The 23,749-nt window shown below is 36.0% G+C and overlaps 3 protein-coding genes and 2 pseudogenes across 3 annotated transcripts; 3 read left to right on the top strand and 2 right to left on the bottom strand.

The window, feature by feature from the left end:
* The first annotated feature begins 3,079 nt into the window (after positions 1-3,079).
* Positions 3,080-5,695, top strand: LOC145556621 (L-type lectin-domain containing receptor kinase S.4 pseudogene; annotated as a pseudogene).
* Positions 5,696-5,836: 141 nt separating this feature from the next.
* LOC145642358 (uncharacterized) lies at positions 5,837-11,305 on the bottom strand. Its single transcript, XM_081693508.1, has 5 exons — positions 11,241-11,305; positions 8,838-10,711; positions 6,913-7,114; positions 6,639-6,835; positions 5,837-6,431 (listed from the first exon to the last, which is right to left on the bottom strand). The coding sequence occupies exons 2-5, from the start codon at positions 10,669-10,671 to the stop codon at positions 6,355-6,357; spliced, it is 2,310 nt and encodes a 769-aa protein (XP_081549634.1). The 5' UTR covers positions 10,672-10,711; positions 11,241-11,305; the 3' UTR covers positions 5,837-6,354.
* Positions 11,306-11,529: 224 nt separating this feature from the next.
* LOC145642359 (uncharacterized) lies at positions 11,530-14,520 on the top strand. The gene is made up of 3 exons (XM_081693509.1): positions 11,530-11,720; positions 12,269-13,621; positions 14,389-14,520. Exon 2 carries the CDS (start codon positions 12,319-12,321, stop codon positions 13,612-13,614), a length of 1,296 nt encoding a protein of 431 aa, XP_081549635.1. The 5' UTR covers positions 11,530-11,720; positions 12,269-12,318; the 3' UTR covers positions 13,615-13,621; positions 14,389-14,520.
* Positions 14,409-15,071, top strand: LOC145555492 (thaumatin-like protein pseudogene; annotated as a pseudogene).
* Positions 15,072-16,321: 1,250 nt separating this feature from the next.
* Positions 16,322-17,539, bottom strand: LOC145556620 (transcription factor PCL1-like). Its single transcript, XM_081618273.1, has one exon. The coding sequence runs from the start codon at positions 17,322-17,324 to the stop codon at positions 16,515-16,517; it is 810 nt and encodes a 269-aa protein (XP_081474399.1). The 5' UTR covers positions 17,325-17,539; the 3' UTR covers positions 16,322-16,514.
* Positions 17,540-23,749: the final 6,210 nt, after the last annotated feature.

The following is a 23,749-nucleotide window of genomic DNA, read 5'->3' as shown; positions in this document are numbered from 1 at the left end:
AGAATGCATGGTTGGTCCGTATAATAATGATGATTATTAGTGCCGTATATTAAGTTTAGTACGGGATAGCATCATTTGAAGTTGGAATGATGAGCTGTCATATGCACGCATGTTGATGCAAGCATAATCATTATTTAAATGAATTTAATTTAATTTTGACCACCATGTCAATTGAATCTTAATACACAATATAACACTTTCTGTAATAGGATAAATGTTTTAGCATATGTTCTCCACCGAAATTATACAATAATAATCAACTTGCCCTTTAGTCATTAGATGAAAGGTGCGAGGTATCTTTCATAGTGACAACTTGAAATTGTTAATGGAAAAGGGCCCTTTAGTCGTTAGATAAAAACTAACAAATGTTCCAAGAAACGTTGGATAAGCTAGTTAAAATTAGAAAAATTAAAAAAAATAAACATTAATTACACCGATTGACGCGTGATTTTGTCATGCTTTCCTAAATTAATACTATCATTTTAGGCAATATTTTAAATGTTTATCCAACGCTCTGGGGGTGTTCGTTAAATAGATCCATTACTTTATTAACTACTTAAATATTACTCCCTCCGTTTCAATTTGTTAGTCCCATATACTATTTTGGGCGTTTCAAAAAGATCTACCCATATTGAATGTATTCCACTTTTAACTTAGTTTTTATTTCCTATTTTATACATAATAAATTATGAGTGGTTAGATTAATTTATTGTGAATTAATAACATGACTCTATGTAAAGAAATTATTCCCTTGATTTATGCAATTATTACTAATGTTTTCCTTAAAAAAAATAAAAAAAATTAAATAAGGCAAACTATTTGTGAATTGTTTTTTACTTTAATGCTAGATTCCAAATACTCACCTTTTCTTATTTTATGTGATTGATTTCATATGGGACTATCATATTGAAACGGAGGGAGTATGATTTATTTTTTTTGAAAACTTAATATGAGTAGTACATTTATGGTTGAATATGATTATTTATGTACTCCGCAGTTTATATAGACATACTTTTCATGACAAGCTCAAACAATTAATAAGGTATATATGATTAGGGAGAATTGAACAAACATTTAAATCGACAAAAATTGATTACAGAATTACACACCATAATACATTTGTGGGCTAGCTGCAGATCGAAGTAAGTGGAATTATCAAGTGATATTTAATGCATACTTACCTAAAACCATTATTTGCGCACCTAATTTTCAACATAATAATAGTGGTCAACCACTCTGTACTCTACTTTGTGCATCTGTTTAAGGTTACGGACATTATCAGCATGCTGATTGCTGTGCTGACTGCTGAGTCTTATATTTTAATTAAATAGCCTTCTTAAAAGATTGCTGAGTGTTAGAGGCATCAAATAAAACTTAATTAAAAGATATTCCTCAGTCTCGAGTATTTGCTTCATATTTTTTTTGGCCCCTTTATTTCTTGTCTCATCCTATTTTTAGTTCTAAGAAACTACAGTTATGTTAATTTTTGCTTTCATAATCACTTGATTATGTCTTACCACTTTTCTTTCACGTTAAATCCTTCCTATGAAAAAGTTAATAAGCTAACTTTATTCCGGTAGAGCAAACAAAAAAGGGCAAAGGGAATTATTTGGTTTTTATGTTAAACTACTAATCAAGGATGCTTTAATGCACTGTTTTTAAAGTTTTGATGTAGTCCGAAAATGGAAAGTTGTTAGTTGGAGCTAATAACGAAAAGAAAGAGTATAAATTTAGAGTTATCAATTCATAATTTCAAACAAAGAAGAGCCAAAAACAAAAAATTTAGGGTCCGTTTACTTTAGGTTAATTTCAGTTCAATTTAGCTCCAATCAGTTCAGTTTAGTTCAGTTCAGCTTCTAATTTTATTCTCTCATAAAATATTCATTTCAGCTCTATTCAGTTCAGTCCAATTCAGCTCCGATCAGTTCAGTTCAATTCAGTAAATGTGAACAAGGTCTTAGAATGTTTTTTTTTTTTTTTTTTTTTTTTTTTTAAATTTTATTATTATTATTATTATTATTATTATTATTATTATTATTATTTTTCTATTACTTGTATTTTTGCTTAGTTGGGACACTTGGTGTAAAAAGGTCCTAACTAATAACCTCATGCATAAAATAGTGATATTGGTAGTTAAAATATAGCAAAGATAATGGACATCACCAAACAACCATATGTATCAAACCAATTTTATTCATTTGTCAATACTTAATAGCCAGGTTGGTTGTAATCTTGATTAAATTATTGTCGTTTTTCTTTTACTTCTTCTACAAGTGATAGGGATAGGGTTATAACTTTAATTATTGTACTTGTACCTTTCTTCAATTCATTATATAATCAAAACAGAGTGCTAATTTACTTAATTTTTCTTTTTTTTGGGTGATGGACGTGATTGGCAATGAGTTAAACATGTCAAAGATGTTGGTTTGGTCATAAATTTAAGCCTAGTAAAGTTATTGTAGGGTAAAGTAATTTTACTTGTATTTATTTATTAAATAATTTTTGTGTGGTACAAATACAAGTATCCACTTTTTTGGATAATGCTTGGTAAATTTTTGTGAATGTATTCATATGTTTAAGGAGAAAGGTTCAGACATACATCTTTTATACTCTGTATATTTTATTAAAATGTAATTTATAAGCAAATGGTTTAAATATTAAGTAGTAAATTAAAACCCCATGTTGTTTCACAATCTCCACGAATTTGATGATTACTCTCCCTTTTTTATATGCTTTCGTATCCAAGTTAGGTGAAACCCTCCTCTTGCTACTAATATATACAAAAACAAATGAATCATTGTGGCCAAATTAAGATAAAGTAAGGATATGTATCCATCTACAAAACTTTGATATACATACATAGAAGAGTTGTACATGATAAATGACATTGAATACACGATTCAGACACATAATAGAAATCACTTACAAATAGTGCAATTTATCAAAAATTCTTGTCTAGAAATAGATAGAGTAAATACTTGTTAGATCTTTGATAAATGATAGTGACAACCCTCAATAATGTGTATTGAAACCTAAATAAAGTTGTGATCTTTACAAAAGCAAGAACCAACTCAAATTGGAATGTTCATCTTCCCTATCCCAAACTACTCTATTATTACTTCTCAAAAATGGACAAATGGAGTTTAGTATATTTGCCATGTGAAACCACTGCATATGTTTTTCTCTAAATAATTCTCTATACTCTTTCCAAATATTTTTTCACTCTCACTATTTTCTCTCTCCTCATCTCTAGTTCTCTACCGCCTTTTCACTCAAAATCCAACCACCAAAATCTACTTCATCAATTGGTCAAAAAAATACCCACTTAAACTATGCTAAAATTACCATGATTCCCTCAATAACCTCTGTTTTAATGGCCTTACCCTTCAAATTTTTCTGGGTTTTCTTCATCTTCTTCCTAATTTACACCCCAAATCTCTGTAAAACCCAGGAGCTTTACTTCAATGGATTCAACCATGTTGGTAACAACATAGCTCTAAATGGAGCTGCCAAGATTCTTAACACTGGCATCCTTCAATTAACCAATGATACATCTAGACTTCTTGGTCATGCTTTTTACCCACCTCCAATTAGGGTTAAATCTTCAAAAGATGGTGAAAAAGCTGTATCATTTTCAACAATCTTTGCTTTTGCATTGGTGCCCCAATTTCAAACACTTGGTGGGCATGGATTTGCCTTCACTTTAGCTCCTAGTAAAGAGCTTCCTGGTGCTTTACCCAGTCAATATCTGGGACTTCTAAACTCATCTGATAATGGGAACCTTACAAATCATATTTTTGCAGTTGAATTTGATGAAGTTCAAGATTTTGAGTTCAAGGATATCAATGATAATCATGTTGGTATTAACATTAATAGTATGATTTCTAATGCTTCTGCTACTGCAGCTTATTATGTTGATGGGAATTCAACTGCCCAGAATATTACTATGAAGAGTGGTGAAACAATTTTGTGTTGGATTGATTATGATTCTGGAAATCATCAACTAAATGTTAGTCTTTCTCTTTCCTCTGAAAAACCCAAAAGAAGCTTATTATCTTATGATGTAGACCTTTCTTCTTATTTAGATGAATTTATGTATGTTGGGTTTTCTGGGTCTACTGGTTTGCTTGCAAGTTCACATTATATATTGGGATGGAGTTTTAAGGTTAATGGTCAAGCAACCCCTCTTGATCTGTCTTCACTTCCTAAATTACCAAGGGTTAAAAAGACTAATTTTGGGTTGATTTTAGGGGCTTCAATAGGATCTGTGGTTGCATTTTTTGTTTTGATTGGATTAGCTGCTTATTTGGTATGGTTGTATAAGAATAGGGATATTATTGAGTCATGGGAGCTTGATGTTGGTCCTCATAGATTTCCATATCAAGAGCTTAGGAAAGCTACAAGGGGTTTTAAGGACAAGATGCTTCTTGGGTTTGGTGGGTTTGGGAGGGTTTACAAAGGTATTCTTCCGAATTCGAATACCGAAGTTGCAGTTAAGAGGATTTCCCATGACTCAAGGCAAGGATTGCCGGAGTTTGTTGCTGAGATTGCTAGTATAGGTAGGTTACGCCACCGGAATCTGGTGCAGTTGCTTGGATGGTGCCGGCGTAAAGGGGACTTGATTCTGGTATATGATTATATGCCAAATGGTAGTTTGGATAAGTACTTGTTTGCTGACCCTATAATGGTATTAAGCTGGGTTCAGAGGTTTAATATCATTAAAGGGGTTGCCTCTGGATTGTGTTATTTACATGAAGGGTGGGAGCAAACTGTGATACATAGAGATATCAAGGCAGGTAATGTGTTACTTGATGCTGACTTTAATGGTAGGCTAGGTGATTTCGGGTTAGCTAAGCTATATGAGCATGGGACTGATCCGAGCACTACCCGGGTTGTGGGAACTCTTGGGTATTTGGCACCCGAGCTTACACGAACTGGGAGGCCTACGACGAGCTCTGATGTGTTTGCTTTTGGTGCTTTGATGTTGGAGATTGCTTGTGGGAGGAGGCCTATTGAGCCCAAGGCATTACCTGAGGAATTGTTCTTGGTTGATTGGGTGTGGGATAGATGGAGGGAGGGTGCTATTCTTGATGTAATGGACCCTAAGTTGGTAGGCGATTATAGTGAGGTGGAGGCAGCAATAGTTTTGAAGTTGGGCTTAATGTGCTCTGCTGAGTCGCCTGATTCTCGACCTTCAATGAGGCAATTGGTGAGGTATTTGGATGGGGAGGCTGAATTGCCAGAAGAGATAATTCTACCTGGTGGATATAGCGGGAAGAGGCACAGCCACAGCAGCCGAAGAAATGGTACTGGAGAATTTGAGGATTATGTACATACATATCCTCCTGCTTCATATATGGATCTTGAAGGTGGTTCAGTTTCTTTGTTATCTTTGTCTGGTGGAGATGAAGCCCATGAAGGTAGATAGACTGGGAAATGTGAATTGTCTAACATGATTTATCACTACGTGGATTCATTATTGAGTTTTTGTTTAGGATTTTTGCGCTTGTGATTGAAGTGTAGAGTTACTGATTTTTGGCTGCATAATTAGGTATTGATATTTCGAAACTTCCTGTTGTATATATACATATATAATTTTGTATATCTCTCAGCACTTTGAGCATGTAATCGAATGCTTTGATCTCTGATTACCTATGTAAGCTTCGTGGAATAGAAACTATTCATGTTCCTTCTATCCTTCATAATTGTTTTTTCTATGCTACCTCCGTTTAGATTAGTTGCAAGGATTCGCAACAGGTATTATTGACAATTTATACCCATTTGTTGCAGCTAATATGAAACAAAGATAGTAATTGTTATTAGTTCAAGCTAGAAGGATAGAAGATTTTGTTCCAATATACTCATGGAAGAATATCATCAAATTTGACAATTCTGCATTCTATTCAGTAGTAGCAGCTAAAGATACAGTACATTTTGTCACTGATCTACATATTCACATTTCTAGAACTTGTATCTCGTCTGTACACTCTAGGATTCTGCCTTACTCATCTAAAAGCCTAAATAAAAAGTTACAAGCAGACTTGTGAGCCGGAAACTTGCTTAATCAACACAATGATTTAAACATTGAAGTGCTTGATAACAGAGGGGAGTATTCTCAGACCGCCAAAATTGTCCCTCTTGATAAACCTCTATGCTCAGTCACTTTAATAGCATACACTACCGCTTCATTCTCTAAATCAATGCCAGTTCTAGCTGAAAATCTTCTCTTGTGTACACATTTTCTCGATCACAGGGGAAAAAAATACAAACATAACTCACGATCAGAAAGACTCTGAAATCAGGAGAAATGATGTCCAACTGAAGCTCATTACGAGTATGAATCTGACTTGCTGCTTACTGGCCTTCTATATTATCTGCTAGAGCATCTTCCTCATCCTTAGCTCCACCAAAAATCTCATAATCATCAAAACCTGCAAATCAAAAGGAAATATGTCAGAAAGCAGATAAATTAGAGGCTTAGAGCTCATCATGGACTGAGGCAGCTGCCAAAAGAGTCCAGCTTATATCTGGAGAGATCAGGCCTAATGCCAAAATAGCCTTATTGCATTTTGGGTGACACAAATATCTGCCAGAATCAGGCCAGGCGAGTTTGATTAGCTCGAAGACAAACACATTACCACCGCTCAATTCTTCAACTTCGTCAGCTGAAGATTTCAAACGCATTTTGCTAGGTGAGGGCGGCTCAATTGACATCCAGTCAGAACTTCTATGGTCATCAAAGCATAAATCTTTTCGGGCTATCCAGTCAGCAACGCTAGCATGATTGTCCACTGATAGCGGGTCCGTATTGTCTTGTTCCTTGCTCTTTTGAGCCCTGTGAAACAAATTAGATAAATTGAAGTTCTATACTTATATTATCCTCAAAATTTATCATCAGACCAGTGTACTCACATTTGTCTCAGCCGTAGGTTATACTGAGTAAAGACCTGATCGGTGAGTCGTTGATGTTCTAGACGGTTAACAGTGCTGTGCATTTGCTCAAGTGGAATAAGATCCTTCTTACAATGTGTTAAACTGCAGCATTGGCTTAAAATACGAACAGCTAAACGTGATAAATTTGGGCAGGTAACTCCATATGTAGACCACCATTCAGCTGTAAATATTACATATAAAAATGTTAATGGAGGACTGATTTTCAATCAAACAGGAAGCTAATTCAAGCACTTCAAACACACATCGATAGATAACCACAATTTAATACAATTCCCTGGAAAGAATGAAATGTCAGCAACCTGAAGGCCTGAACAACCTCAACTGACACATATAGGCAGGCAGAGAGGAAAGAAGCAGTAAATTTACCAAGTTACCAATCTTTTCTTCATATTATAATTTAAATTTTTGCATCATATTCATATATTCCAAGTAGATAGCAAAATAAGTACTACGTTTTCAAAAAGCTTGCCAAACAGGGATTTCAATATTACCAGGGTATCCTTTGAAGAATAATTTGACACCTAATACGAGTTTAAAGATTTTTGTCTTGCAGAAATACAATTATTGATAAAGTAAGGTAGAGTTGCCTCAACATTTTTCATCAACAACTAGCTTTTCTAACAATATCAGGAAGAAAAAAAATGCAACAAAACTAATGAATACAATAAAAATGTAAGGGAAATTCTCTTTGGTAACACCGTGTTTTTTTACTTTCTCAGTGGTAAATTGCAAAAAAACTTATTATCTTTGGTAACATTGTATTATTGTTTACCAAAGATAATAATCATTTTAGTTAAAATCATTAACCATGGTTAGTTCTATTATTTTTTTAATAATTAACTTAAATTTAAAAAATTTTAAAAAAACACCCAACCCTCCCACCGAACCAGCAACCAGCCCCTCCCTTTGCCGGCGCCGCCGCCACCCAGACCCCCTCCCTTTTTCTGGCGCCGGCGAACAGCCCTTCCCCTCCCCCTTCAATTTCCACCTCACTTCCCTTGAAACTACTTGGAACTTCACCTCCCCCACCCCTGAAACCACCTGGAAACCGCCCCCACCCCCCAAAACCACCTGGAAACCTCCCCCACCAAGCCCACCACACTCGAAGAACCCTAATCGGCCCTCCCACACCCTCACAAACTGTCGGCGACCTTTCCTCCACCACCATCCTCTCTCTCCTCTAACCGAACATTCTCCTCCTACCGCCGGTGACCCCCTCCTCTCTCTCCTATGACCAAGCCTTCTCCTCCCATCGCCGGTGTCCCCTTCCTTACCGGCGAAAAACGCCCCTTCAAACCCTAAATCGAACATAAGGAACCCTAAAATCGAGCAAAAATAACCCTCAAAACTGAGCGAAATCAAACCCAAAAACCGAGCAAAATCGTACCCTAAAGCTTCGAAAATTTGAGGAATTAATCTGATTTCATTTAGGGAGAAGAGATTGAGAATTTGAGGATTTTCGAGGGGGATTTCAGGGTTGGGGGAGTTGGTTTCGGGGAAGGCATGGTGGTTCAAGGGGAAAGAGAAGCGCAGGGGGGGGAGGGGGAGGCCGGTCGTCGGTGCACCGGCGAAGGTAAGGCTGGGCGCCGGCGTGGGTTGGAGCGGGGGAGGACGTGGCTGGCTGTCGGGGAGATGGGTGATTTTTTTAATAAAAATATTTCTAAAATAAATATTAAAAAAAAAAAAAACTAATTAACCATAGTTAAATATATAGTTAAATTTTATCATTAATGTTATAATTGAATAATATAAAAAATTTAGGTTTACCGAAGATATTAAGATTTTTCGCAATTCACCACTGAGAAATGTAAAAACTATAGTGTTACCAAAGAGAATTTCCCAAAATGTAAAAAAACAAATAACCTCAACATCTAAATACTTACAGGGTAGCAGGCTCTCTCTAGCTCTGATTGCCATCTTCCGCCCAAAATCCCCAGCAGCCATTTTGTAAGAGTTGAGCTCTTTGATGATTTTATCTTGAGTTTTGGTGTCAGGAACTAATCTCTCAATGCAATCAAACATTCCAGAGACAATTGTACCAGGCAAATCTCCGTCAATGCTGTAAAAGAACTTTGGATTGAGGTAGAAGCCTGCAGCATAAAGTGGTAGTTGCTGATGCCGATCCCACCTCAGATCGATGACATTCCAATAAGTCAAATACTCATCCCTCTTTCTAAACTCTCTTTTCAAGGCTTCTTTGGCTCGGTATAGTCCTGCATACACATATCCCATAGCAGGTTTCTTTTCACTTCTAACAATGCTCAACACTTGCAAAATTGGATCAGTTAGGAGGACAACAAGGTCGCAGGATGACCAGAAAGAGTGATCACTTATGAGATCCAATATAGCCAATGCACCCTCCTTTTTAGAATAAAATGAATCTACCCACTCCTGTGATGTAACTAAAGCTTGCAAATTGTGTTTCAGGTCGACCATTTGCTTCACTGTTCTGAAATTGGTGACAGAAGGACTAAGATCAGGCACCACTAAATCCACGCCGAAAGTATACCTCCTCATCATATTCAAGACAACACTGTGATTATAGATAAACCTCATTATTGACTTACATTGCTCTAGTACAGTATTTATCCATTCAAATTTCCCAAAGTCCTCGAGCATTAATATTATCGAATTTACTGCACAGGGAGCCCAATATATAGTAGGATAAGTTTCAGAAAGCCTTTTCCCGATAGCAGCATAGCATTCATCATTGGGTGTAATCACTTGCATTACATTTTTTGGTTCAACTTCTTCTACCACTTCTCTGATCAAATCATACATTGCTTCAGCTGAATCCATTAGGTTGGTCACATCTGCTGATTTTAAGAACATTGTGCCTTCTGGACAGTACACCAGAAAGTTGACGACTGTCATTTCCTTTTCCTTCCCTATAATGCATTCCTCCACCAAAACAGAACAACCAGTGCGCCCCCATGCTCTCGCACAATAGTCCATATCTGCCTTCACGTCATTAACTGCACTCTTTAGAATCCAACCTCGAAGTTCTTGATGTGAGGGTCCCAAAACTCCTGTGCCCTCCGAAGCAATAGCATCAAGCATAGGCTGAAAATAGACTGAATTTACAGCATCCAGAGGAACCCCTATATCATATAAGAAACGCCCTACAGCCAAGTGAACTTGAGAGTTAAGCTTCTTCAATGACCCCTGCATCTCATTCACAGCATGATTGTCACTTACAGGAACCGGAGTACCATTACTAACCACGGAAATCAAAGCACTCTTTGGGGGCCTCCCCCGTTTTCTCTTCCCAGGCCCTCTAACACTCATCCCTTCCTCAGCCAACATCGATGAGCTAGACTCAAGGGCAATAGGATTTGCAATCAACTGAATCTCACCACCAGCACCGCAGTCATTAGCAAAACCATCAACATCATCATTATTAGAAGGCATACCAACACTAGCCTTAGTAAAAACATCAGAATTCTTTTTCTGCTTGTTTTTCTTAGCCACCGCACCTGATAGGCTTTGATGCATCGCTTCCCTAACATCGGATGGAACCCGATGGCAAGTGGATGCATTACCCTTATGACAAGCTAAGTGTTCTTTAATCCTATGAATTCCACCACCCTTAAATACTTTAAAACAGTATATACATTTTAAATGAACCCTATCCCCATCCTTATACATTTGACAATGCTTCCAAGCTGGGTCATGTTTTTGTGAACTGATGGGCACTGCCTCAAAGCCAGAACTCATTTCTTGCAAAATTATAGCCTTAAGCAACCAATTACATCAACTGGGTATAAATCAAAATGCATATATAAATTAATACATAACACAATTAAATTCCAATTGAAGGAACAAAAGGGTATAGACAAATCATATGAGTGATGGATTAATTAATTTGGAGCACTAAGTATTAAGATTCATGAAATTCAATAAACAGGCAGAAAATGGGAAACAAAAAGTAATCAGTGTCCATGAAATTGCAACATAAAGCTGACTCATTTTATCAAAATCCGATATTAATTCATTAATCAAAAGTCATACGACACCTACAACAGAAATCGAAATCAATCAACATAAGCTACCCTATACAACAAGCTATAAAAACATATACAGGGAAGGGACAAAAGTAAAAGTAAAATACAGTATGGCAAACAAAATTAAGCGGGTGATTAAAGAATATAAGAAGCAACTATCAATTAAAAAAAAATTAATCCAACACTAAGTACAAAGAACCATTATAGAATCATCAAAATTAACATAAGTTAAAAATAATTAAAAATTAAAAATACAATTATAAACAATTAAAAAAAACTTACATGATAGTTTTAAAGCGAATCTGCTAGGAGAGAGAAAGAGAGAACCGGAGGAGGAGGAAAAAAGGGGGATCAAGGGTTTGGCTTATAAACCGAAGAAGATAAGAACCGGATGAACCGGTTAACCAAGAATACAAAACGCAGCGTTTTAGATATGATTTAGAGAGGGTTTGATACCGGCTGATCCGGTTCTTTTGCATTGATTAACACAAGGTTTACCGAGTAAACCGGTTTTAAGCCAATTTAAAAAAATTAATAACCCGAAGTTTTTAATTAGGGTTTGGTTCGGGTCAAATATCTCAAAACGCCGGTTTTCAGCGGTTTGTTTGGGTTATATAAACCGCTACACTTTAATTACTAGTATTACTTTCTTAAGTTTCTTTCTCTTCTTGTTCTCTTTCTCCGATTATCGGCGGAGGAGCAGCGTTTTCCGGCGGAGAAGAGTGGATTCCGGGGAGAAATTCCCGGTGGCGTAGCAATAAGGTAGTAGTAGTTCACTGATATCAGTAATTAATTCTTCTCTTTAATGATTCAAATTTGTAATTGCATAAATATATGAAAAATGTGAACTTTACCTTGGATTAGTTTGATTACTTGATTGATTATTTAGATTATGTTGGTTTGGGTTCAAAAGCTATTGAATTTATTTAGATTATGTTGGTTTGGGTTCAAAAGCTATTGAATTGGTTAGTTGGTGCAAGTATTTCAAGTTTGTGTACATTTTAGGTTGTAATGTGATTGTTTATGACATTTTGAATGTTATAGTAAATGAATTTTTTCAATTGTTTGTTTTGAAATAATGTTGCCATGTTCGGTTTTACCCCTAGTTAGAAATCCTGAATCCGCCACAGTTCGTAAATTTGTACAACGTGTGTTCATATAGAGTTTTTTCCTTTGTGTGTTTGTAAATAGATGGCTTTAATTTGTTATCTTTTGGACAAAATGACAAAGGCATAATACACCGATTTAGCGCCTTTACTGGATAGATGGTGAATTATTGGTATTGAGCTGTGGTCTTTGATCTCTTGCAGGTAAGATCAATGAATAGAAATGAGGTGGTATGAATTCTGGTTAAAAGTAAATGAGGCACAATTTTGTAGCTTGTAAATTTGTACAGGACTTGTTTCATGTATGTAGTCCAAAGTATGTCATCAGAACCAGGCAAAGTGTACCACTGTATTTGAATGCAGCACTTCAGTATTGTTCAGTACCAGTGAGTGAAGAAAGCTTACCTCTTGGATGGTACGACGACGTGTTTCCGAGGTTGATTAAATTGTCCAAATTGCTGAAGAATGTGGATTTGGTTGATGGAAGGTTAGTGGATGTCAATGACAATTCAACTGTCAGAGATGAACGCCTTCTTAATAGGATGCTCCGATTTAAGGCGCTTGCCAGAGCTTTTCTTGGGCATCCATCAGTACAAGAAGAACTGATGAAGAATGTGAGGGTTGCAATGGCAGGTAGAAAATGCAGTCCACCTGTTTGTTTTACCAACCCAGTTGAGAGGGAGCCTTTGCTTGTGAATAACCTCACCAAAGTTTGCAACTATCTGGACGTCTCTGCGCAACAAAGGAAGACAGTCCGATTTACCATATGCCCACAGGTTGCACAGCACAGGATTTTTACAGGTGCACTTGAAGAAATATTGGAGGGACTGAAAAGAGAGATGATGTTTTTGGATTCTGAGACACCTAGCAAGGCCACATTTATGGGTCAGCAAATTGTTACTACTTGTTTAAATTTCTTAGCTGAAACAGCTTGTCGCCAAGATGAGGATGCTTCTTCATGGATGAGGCCGAAGCCATATAAATCAGCTGTATCTCCATCATCACGGAAGTGGGAAGAGGTCCTTGAAATGTTCAATGACCTCATTGATAATTTAAGAAGAGAGGAAGGATTATCATTCCATGTGTCAAAGCTCAAGGTGATGAAAGAAGGGCTAATTCAGATTAAAGATGTGTTAGTTGATAGAGATATCGGGTTCAAGGAAGTGCAACATCATGAAAGCTTAGTTCATAAGAAACTTTTGAAGACATTGGGTCACTCGTCACAATGTTTGTTTACACTTGTAAGATACTATCTTCATGAGAGTGTACGAGACATGGAGGTAGAGGTGTCTGGCGGGTTATATGAGATTGGTGAGAAGGATAAGTTATGCTTGTGCATGGGGAAATTGTTGACATCATCGGAAGAGAGAATGGTTTGGAGCGGGATAAAGCAATTAGATCGAGCTCTTGGATTGTTTAAGTTTGTATGGGAAACTGCTGGGATGAACAAAACACTAGAGTTGCAGGGACATTTGTGGTGCGTTGGGGCCGAGCCAAGGACAATTACTTATAGAGGGAATTTGTTCATCCTCCATGGACTTAGTATATAAATTAGAGGTTTGTTCATAGTGTTAAACCTTTTCTTTTTTGACATATAATAGTGTTAAAACTGTTAATGCATATATCATATATGCAATAGCCTAAGCAATATTTGGCCTGCTTTTATGGTGTATTCTTATAGGATAATTCTTGTGTGAGATAGATGTAAAAAATGGCAACTTTTTCAAGGTCATAGGGGCGTTCTTTATAACTAACAATGACTTTTCTTATGAAATAAAATGACATTTTTCATCTTATGAAATGAGATCATCTTACACAAGAATTTGTCTTGCTTGATTGTAAGATTTGTAATTATGTTTAGATTTTGACCAACAACTAAAGAAGTACAAAGTACATAGTACTGCATAAATTTCCTACTTTTTGCAAATTTGCAATATATAGATAATTTATGTTGCTGATGAACTTTTGAATATGCTTAATTTTGAGATGTAAACATGTAAAAATAAATAAATAAATAAATAAATAAATTTAAAAAATAAGAGTGGATCGGAAGAAATAATCAAAGTAATGGGGAAGTTAATGAAATAAACCGTTGCCCACTCTTCCACTAACCGTTTTACCCTCCTTTTTATATAGTCTCTCTTTGTTTCACCAAATTTTACAATCCAAACATCACCAAGAGTAAAAAAAAAATGGCATTTCCGATTCATTTCTTAATTCTGTCTCTCCCCTTCTCTTTTACAGGTTATTCTCTTCCATTATATTTTGCTGGTAGTATTTTTTAATCTTCCTTTACTAACAATGTAGTGCTTGATTTTTGGCAGATGCCGTTCAACTAATAATAATGAATAACTGCAACAACACCATATGGCCGGGAATACTAGCAACCGGCGGTCAGAATACACCTCTAGGAGGCGGGTTTTGCTTGCATTCAGGCCGACGACAGTTTCTTCGAGTCTCTCATAACTGGTCAGGCAGAGTATGGGCAAGGCAAGGTTGTGATTTTGATAGACACACAGGCATTGGCGCTTGTCAAACTGGTGACTGCAATGGCCTACTACAATGCAAGGGCATTGGCGGTAAACCCCCTGCCACCGTGGTAGAAATGACCTTCGGTACCCCTGCTTCCCCGCTTCATTTTTATGATGTTAGCACCGTTGATGGGTTCAATCTCCCTGTCTCTATGGTTCCCCTTGTCAGGAGGGAGATGATGGGAGGTTGTGGGGTCGCTGCGTGTGAGGTGAACTTGAACATGTATTGTCCTGCTGCATTGGTGGTTAAGACACAAGAGAAGGTTGTGGGGTGTAAGAGTCCTTGTTTAGCGACTGGTTTTCCTAGGTTTTGCTGCACAGGAGATTTTTCTAGGGCGGAGAAGTGTCAGCCAACGGTGTTTGGGAGGTTGTTTAAGACGGTTTGCCCCAGGTCTTATAGTCATCCCTTTGATGAGAAAACTGGGCTTAAGACTTGCAAGGCTCCTAGGTATGTGATTACCTTTTGTCCTACTTGAATTTATGCAGCAGAGGGCTTAAAAAATTCTACTATTTCGTCTATTTGTTGTGGGAGATTTTTTTTATATTGGTCTGTATTTCTATGTCCATTTCAAATTGAAGACCGGAGCATAGTACCATAGGGGTTATTTGATGAATTACTATTTCATTGTAATAAGATTTGTGTTACTTGTTCACCATTAGTCTTTTACTATCTGTTCTGCAATCTGCATTTAGTTCAAAGTTTTCTAACAATACTAGTACAATTTATACAATGAAAAGAATATAAACGATTGAAGTTGGCAAGTGTGGATTTAGAAACAAACTTACACAACATTTCTGCCTAGGGGTGGAAACCTGCTAAATTGTTAAATCCCTGGCATTACATAATGTAGTCTGAACATAAGAAAACTCTGACCTGAGAGGTAAGATTTCCATTTTTAGCAGAAGCATATCACCAAATGGTATACGACCCGTCTTCCCTAAAGTGAGCACTTCAAGTAGTCTCCTCATATATTTTACCACACCCATACAGCCTCTCCATCCACTATAGTAGTATTCAAGAGATAAAGACATATAATTATCAGACAAAACTTGATCACGAGTCATTACTATTGCCTTTAAAACAATTTTGGTGAGAAACCAACAACTATCAGTAAACCTCTAACAGCACAATATTAAAAGGTAGAAGGTGAGAGTAAAACACGGCTGAAAAAAAAAACCTAGTCCACAAATGTCAGATATCAATCCTTATTTGCCAATTTCTAGAAGAAATATGAACTTCTCACGAATTGTAAATGATAGATTAGTGACACTGCACAAAACTAGCCATGCTTATTTGCTACACAGTGCACAAAACTAGTATATGGTTTCATTCACACATGAATGCAACTGATGATTCAACACATCATGATCTACATGTTTACTGCTCTATAGTTTAGTGTTTCAGACATTCAGAGGATGATGATTCAGCTGCACAGAAAATAAAAATTAAAAATGACAAAAACAACTAATTGAGCACACTTTTCAAACTCCACCAGTAATTGAGCTGTAATGAACAACAGAAATTATCAATATCACAACTATGCACAATATGATCTCCATGTGAAGAGTTCAAGCAATTGTTTGGTAGATTATGATCGGTGAAGTACATGTACAAGCACAATTTTGGTGGCTCAACTGAAGCACCCTTGATTTTGAATTAACAGTATAGATAAGCCAGCAGTAATACAGATTAACCATTGAAAAAAAAAAATATACTGAACTGGACTCACATAACTAACCGTGTGAAATAATTTTATTAAAATGTAAAGAGAGAGTGATACATATGTGGCAATTTTGACTCCAAGTAACTTACTGGACAGCTAGTGATTATGGGAAAGGATTCAAACCAAATACTACAAATTAGTTCATCAACCCATTATCAATCACACTATACTTTTTATCAAAATTAAACAAAACAATCAACCTCGCTGCCTATTCCAGAACATGTTGTAAGCACCAGATTCCAGCCCACAGTACCCAGGAGTAGCAGAACTGGCCACAGGCAACCCCAAATGTCCGAATCCATACGAGCCCGGAGGCGGCCCCACCATCGGCATCGGCATTGGCATTGGCATCAAAGGCAGTGAACTGCATTGTTGTGGCTGCTGCTGTAAAGGCTGTGACTGTGGTGGCATTGACATGGACCCGAACCCGTCGCAATCGAACATGGCCGAGTCCCGTCTAGGAGTTGAATGACCATCACTTGAGTGCCCTTCCATTCTCTTCAAATACAGCCTGTACTTCTGCAAGTGACTAGCAACATTTTCTCTAGTTAACCCTTCTACATTCATCATCTCCATAATAGTCTTAGGAACAGCCTTGTCAATTCCCAGATGCTCAATTACATCAACAAACCTCTTATGAAGCTGAGGAGTCCAAACTAATCTGGGTCGTTTGACGGCCCGATTAAGCCCGTTTTCATCACCATTATCATCTTTGGACCCAGAATTCACCTCATCAGTCATAAAACAATCACCCCTTTTCATTCTATTAGAACACTCAAAATCATTTCTGCCAGAAAACAACCTCAAACTCAAAGATTCAATATTTTCTTCACTTGGGCAAAACGTCGAACAGTTGTCGTGCATCGCCCGATTTAGATCAAATTGAGCTCGAGTATTATCTGGGGTTATCCCAAATGCTAAAGCAAGTTCTGGGGAGATCAAAGATTGGGATAATGGTGTTAGATCTTCAAATGATGGCAAACCCATTTCCCAATGATCTTCCATTTTCTCTCTCTCCTCAAATTCCACCCCTTTTACTGTGTTTCAACAATCAAAATCAACAAAGGGGTGAAACAAAGAAGAAAGATTCAAACTTTCAATTCAAAATCACTAGATTTCTTAAACATTCATCAAATTCAAAACCCAGAAATAAATTTGATAGAATGTTTAAGAAAGAAGAAGAGAGTATAAAGTGAGATGAAAAGAACAAGAAGAGAAAGTTGCTTACTTGAGAATTGTTTGATTTTGTTGGCAAAATTTAATTAAATTTTGGGGGAAAATTTAGAGGAGAGAGAAAATTGAGAGAAGAGGTCGTAATCTATGGATAGGGACCTCACGTGGAAGAATGCTACCTTAAATTTTTTTCTGTCAGATTAAAAATGAATAAAAATTTGTACTCGTACAATTATTATTTTTCACCATTTTCATTTTCATTTTTGTTTTTGTTTTTGTTTTTACGTTAGTTGATATTTTTCTCAATTATTTCCTTTTTTGGTAATACTTGATCAATCATGTTATTGTCGGTACTTTATTAAGTGGAGCATGATTTGCGCAATCAACTTGATAATGGGGAACGAGTATTTAGTTTGACATTTATCATGGGTAGTTATACATTTACACTAGAGTAGTCTTGTTGCTTTGATATAATGGAAATGGAAATGGAAATAGAAATTTGGAAAAATGTTTACTCCCGATCATTTAATGGGGGTAAAATGGGAAATTGGAAAAATGTTTCTACTCTGGAGTCTGGAATATAATTTAACTTTCACTCATACTCACAATTGTAAGAAATCTTATATATAATTATAGAGTCAATTCACCACAACCCTCCAAATCACCAATACTCAAATCTCGAGTTTTTTTCTTTTTTAAAATTTTACTTTTTTACAAACTAATAAGGCAATAACAACCCAAGTACCCATCCCACTATATTATTTATTATTATTTTTTTAACTTGAAAAAAAACAACAAAAAGGATAATAACTACCCATCCCACTACACCTTTTTTTTTAAGTATTTTTTCAAGAAATTGCAATAATTAATAAAAATTCACTTTTTTTAAACAGTACTAACATTTCACTTTATTATATTTTCTTTCGCGTATAATACATGTCGTGCATTAGCACAGATATACACAAGTCCTTTATCAACAACATAGAACTCTAAATCCCAAGCCCTTCGATTATATGCATATTTTTTTGGGGACTATCCTACAAACTATTTCCACTCCCCTAATCATAAAAAAAAAATGTACAACACGCTATTTGCGCGACTGGTCTCACCGAATAGCTACTTGCAAAGGAGCAAAAATAGACCTATGACATAATGTAACCCCTATAACACAGAATATGTAACCTCTATAGATTTAACACACCCACACTTCCCTAGTCATCAAAACAAAAAAAAAAAAAAAAAAAAAAATTAAACAGCACGCTATTTACGCGACTAGCCTCACCGAATAGCTACTTGCAGGATAAAAACTAGACAGTATGATATTAACTAAGTAACCCCTATAACACAGAACGGGTAACCTCTATAGATTTAACAAAGTAGCACCCACATATAAGAGCCAACCCTGTTTTTTTTTAGTTTCTGAGCAAAGCAGAGAATATTATATTTCAATAGAGCAGAACATGTGTCGGCAGATTACTTATACAGATATACTTAATAGAGCAGATTTGAACATAGCATTATAAAGCAGATCAGACCACAACAACTCTAAAAAAACATGGCTTAAGTTACTACATCAAATCAACTTACCTATTTGAAATACAGTATATTTTTTCTAATATTATATATTTGATTGCTTCTAATATAAAATATATCCCGTGCATATTGCACATGAACACTCTAGTAAGAAATATATTTTTTCTTATATTATATATTTGATTGATTCGGGTAAACATGTCGGGTTTGGGTCGGGTAAGAGTGAGTCGGGTTAACTCGGGTCGGGCCAATTCAGATTAATTCAATAACCTATGCGGGTCGGGTTTGGGTTGAGTCATGATTGAGTCGGGTCACGCCGAGTCATACTTCTTATTGGGTTTGGGTCGGGTTACACTCGAGTAGGGTGAACAATAAGTTTGGTTTAATTCGGGTTTTCACGGGTTAAAACGGGTTAGGGTAATTCTCGAGTTCGGTTCAAGTAAATAATTTGCGGGTTAGAATCAAGTTGGGTCATTCTCGGGTTTGAGTCGGGTTCGATTCAAGTCAATAATTTGCGGATTATAATCATGTCGGGTTATTTTCAAGTCGGGTAATTCTCGGGTTCAAGTCTATAATTTGAGGGTTATAATCAGGTTGGGTCATTTTCGAGTTAGGTCATTCTCGGATTCAAGTCGGGTTATTTTCAAGTCAATAATTTGCAGGTTACAATCAGGTCAGGTACAACTAACTATAAATAGATAATTATCATTTTTATCAAGCTAATTATTTCCTTTGACTATAATATATATGGCAATATATTAGGGAACTATAGTCTATAATTTAGGAAGACAATTATCTCCTTTGACCATATAACAAATATAAACTATATTTAACTCTTAAATTTGAGGATGATGCTCCTTTCTTTTGTTGGCCTGAACCGACTTGGGCTCCCAAGACAAAACGCTTTAATCAACAATAATAAGGTGGTCTAAATTGCATTTAAGGTGATTTAAAATCGGGTTAGGAACAATTCGGGTTGAATTCAGGTCGGGTCAATAACAAATCGTGTTAATTTCGAGTCGGGTTAGTAACAGATTAGGTTGAATTTTTGGGTTGGGTAAGTAATAGGTATGGTAAAATTCGGGTCGAGTAAATAACAATTTGGGTTGAATTTGGGTTATGTCAATAACAAGTCGAGTTGATTTCGGATTGGATTTGTAACAGGTTGGGTTTAATTCGGGTCGGGTTAAGAACGGGTTGGTTGAATTCAGGTCAGGTTCATAAAAAGTCAGGTTAAATTCGGGTTTAGACGGGTTAAAACGGGTTAGGATCAATTTCGGTTAAATTCAGGTTTGGTGCAAGTTAATTAAATTGGCCGTTGTAAACCGGTAAATCGGTGCAAGTTGTAAACCGGTAAATTGGCCGTTTAAAAGCAAATTGAATGGTTCCACACACCAAATTGGACTCCCGGAAGGTATTAGGATCTATGGTAAAATTTTCGTCAATTTTTATTCCCGGACGAAAAAAAAGTCAAAAAATTCCAAAATTGAAGGCTATCCACGCATTTTGAGAAATTTTGGAGGTTTCGAGGCCCGGTGTCGACAAGTCTTGAAATTCTATGGGATACATCTCGGGGTCATATAATGTCGTTTGGAACCATATATGCTCATTATATGTTGTCATAAATGTTCGTAGTAGAGTTGAGTTAATGAAATACGTGCAAGTTGTAAACCGGTAATTAAATTGGCAATTTTAAGGCAAATAGGATGGTTCCACCAACCTACTTGGACTCTTGGAGGGTATTAGGGACCATGAAAAAAATTTCGGCAATTTTTATTTTCGGGCTAAAAAAAAGTCAAAAAATTTCAAAATTGAAGGCATTTATCCACGCTTTTTGAGAAATTTTGGAGGTTTTAGGACCCGGTGTCAAAGAGTCTTGAAATTCTATGGGATACATCTCGGAGTCATATAATGTTGTTTGGAACCAAATATGATCATTATATGTTGTCTTGAATGTTTGTGGTAGGCTTGATTTAATGAAAGCGGTGCAAGTTGTAAACCGGTAAATTTGTCGTTTAAAGGCAAATTGGATGGTTCCACCCACCCAATTGGACCACCAGAGGGTATTTGGTACCATGTTAAAATTTCCGCAAATTTTATTTCCGGACGAAAAAAAGTCAAAAAATTCCTAAATTAAAGGCTAATATCCACGCTTTTTGAGAAATTTCGAAGGTTTCGGAGCTAGGTGTCGAAAAGAAATGAGATTTTATTAGACACATCTCGGGGTCATATAATGATGTTTAAAACCATAAATCACCATTATATGTTGTCATAAATGTTCGTGGTATGCTTGAGTTAATGAAATAAATGCAAGTTGTAAATCGGTAAATTGGTCGTTTAAATGCAAATTGGATTGTTCCACCCACCTAATTGAACTACCGGAGGGTATTAGGAACCATGAAAAACATTTCAGCAATTTTTATTTTTGGGCGGAAAAAAAAAGTAAAAAAATTCCAAAAGGCTAATATCCATGCTATTTGAGAAATTTTTGGGGTTTCGGGGCTCGGTGTCGAAAAGCTTTGAAATTTTAGGAGATACATATATGGGTAATTTAATAATGTTTTAAATTAAACCATAAATAATTATTATATGTTGTCATAAATGTTCGTGGTAGACTTGGGTTAATGAAATAGGTGCAAGTTGTAAATCATTAAATTCCCTATTTAAAGACAAATAGGATGGTTCCACCCATTTAATTATATTGGACTCCCGAACAGTATTAGGGACCATGGTAAACATTTCGGCAATTTTTATTTATAGATTACAAAAAATCAAAAATTTTCAAAATTTAAGGCTAATATCCACGTTTTTTGAGAAATTTTGGAGGTTTCGAGGCCCAGTGTCGAAAATACTTGAGATTTTGAGGAATAAATCTAGGGGTAAAATAATGTCGTTTAGAACCATACATGATCATTAAATGTTCGTGTTGGGCTTGAGTTAATGAAATATGTGCAAGTTGTAAACCGGTAAATTAGTTGTTTAAAGGCAAATTGGATGGTTCCACCCACCCAATTGGACTCTCAGAGGGTATTAAGGATCATAAGCATTTCGGCAATTTTTATTTACGAGCGAAAAAAAGTTAAAAAATTCCCAAAATTCAGACTAATACCCACGCATTTTGCGAAATTTCGAAGGTTTCGGGACTTTGAGTCGAAAGGTCTTTAAATTACAGGCAATACATCTTGGTCTCATATAATGTCGTTTTAACCATATATGACTATTAAATGTTGTCATAAATGTTCGTGGAAGGCTTGAGTTAATGATATCGGTGCAAGTTGTAAATTAGTAAATTTGTTGTTTAAAGACAAATTGGATGGTTCCACCAACCCAATGTGACTCCCAGAGAGTATTAGAGACCATGGTAAGTTATTCGTCAATTTAATTTTTCGGGTGAAAAAAAGTAAAAAAAAATTCCAAAATTGAAGGCTAATATCCTCGCCTTTTGAGAAATTTTGGAGATTTCGGGGCACGTTGTCGAAAAGCTTTAAAATTTTAGGGGATACATCTCTGGGTCATATAATGCCTTTTGGAACTATATATGATCATTATATGTTGTCATAAATGTTCGTGGTTGGCTTGAATTAATGAAATTAGTGTAAGTTTTAAACCAGCAAATAGGTCGTTTAAAGGCAAAAAATTCCAAAAGGCTAATATCCATGCTATTTGAGAAATTTTTGGGGTTTCGGGGCTCGGTGTCGAAAAGCTTTGAAATTTTAGGGGATACATATATGGGTAATTTAATAATGTTTTAAATTAAACCATAAATAATCATTATATGTTGTCATAAATGTTCGTGGTAGGCTTGAATTAATGAAATCGGTGCAAGTTGTAAATCGGTAAATTAGCAGTTAAAAGGCAAATTGGATGGTTCTACTCACCCAATTGGACTCCTAGAGGGTATTAGGGACCATGGTAAAAAATTTGGCAGTTTTATTTCCGGGCAAAAAAAAGTAAAAAAATTCCAAAATTGAAGGCTAATATCTATGGGTTTTGAGAAATTTCGAAGGTTTCGGGGGCCCGGTGTCGAAAAGGCTTGAGATTTTTGGGGATACATCTCGGAGTCATATAATGCCTTTTGGAACCATATATGATCATTATATGTTGTCGTAAATGTTCGTGATAGACTTGAATTAATGAAATCGGTGCAAGTTGTAAATCGGTAAATTGGCCGTTTAAAGGCAAATTGGATGGTTCCACTCAACCAATTGGACTCCCAGAGGGTATTAGGGACCATAATAAACATTTCGGCAATTTTCATTTCCGGGCAAAAAAAAGTAAAAAAAAATCCAAAATTGAAGGCTAATATCCACACTTTTTGAGAAATTTTGAGGTTTCATGGCCTGGTGTCGAAAAGTCTTGAAATTGTTGGGGATACATTTTGGGGTCATATAATGCCGTTTGGAACCATATATGGTCATTATTTGTTGTCATAAATGTTCGTAGTAGGCTTGAGTTAATTAAATTGATGCAAGTTGTAAACCAATAATTTGGTCGTTTAAAGGAAAATTGGATGGTTCTACCCACCCAATTGGATTCCCGGAGGATATTAGAGACCATGGTAAACATATCGGCAATTTTTATTTCCGGGCGAAAAAAAGTCAAAAAATTCAAAAATTGAAGGCTTATCCACACTTTTTGAGAATTTTTCGAATTTTTGGGGCCCGGTATTGAAAAGTTTTGAAATTCTAGGGAATACATCTCAGGGTAATAGAATCTTGTTTAAA

The sequence above is a fragment of the Chenopodium album genome, chromosome 8, assembly GCF_948465745.1.
Source record: "Chenopodium album chromosome 8, dcCheAlbu1.1, whole genome shotgun sequence".
NCBI classification, from domain to species: Eukaryota; Viridiplantae; Streptophyta; class Magnoliopsida; order Caryophyllales; family Amaranthaceae; genus Chenopodium; species Chenopodium album.
Note: the sequence above shows the minus strand (reverse complement) of the source record. Positions and strands in the feature narration are given on the sequence as shown.

Excerpts from the sequence above, each read along its gene's own strand:
- LOC145642358 (XM_081693508.1), bottom strand. The coding sequence starts at position 10,671 with ATGAGTTCTGGCTTTGAGGCAGTGCCCATCAGTTCACAAAAACATGAC. Across the intron at positions 6,836-6,912 it reads AACCTACGGCTGAGACAAAT|GGCTCAAAAGAGCAAGGAAC; the intron begins GTGAGTACACTG and ends TTTGTTTCACAG. Across the intron at positions 6,432-6,638 it reads AGTTGAAGAATTGAGCGGTG|GTTTTGATGATTATGAGATT; the intron begins GTAATGTGTTTG and ends TTTGATTTGCAG.
- LOC145642359 (XM_081693509.1), top strand. The coding sequence starts at position 12,319 with ATGAGGCACAATTTTGTAGCTTGTAAATTTGTACAGGACTTGTTTCAT.
- LOC145556620 (XM_081618273.1), bottom strand. The coding sequence starts at position 17,324 with ATGGAAGATCATTGGGAAATGGGTTTGCCATCATTTGAAGATCTAACA.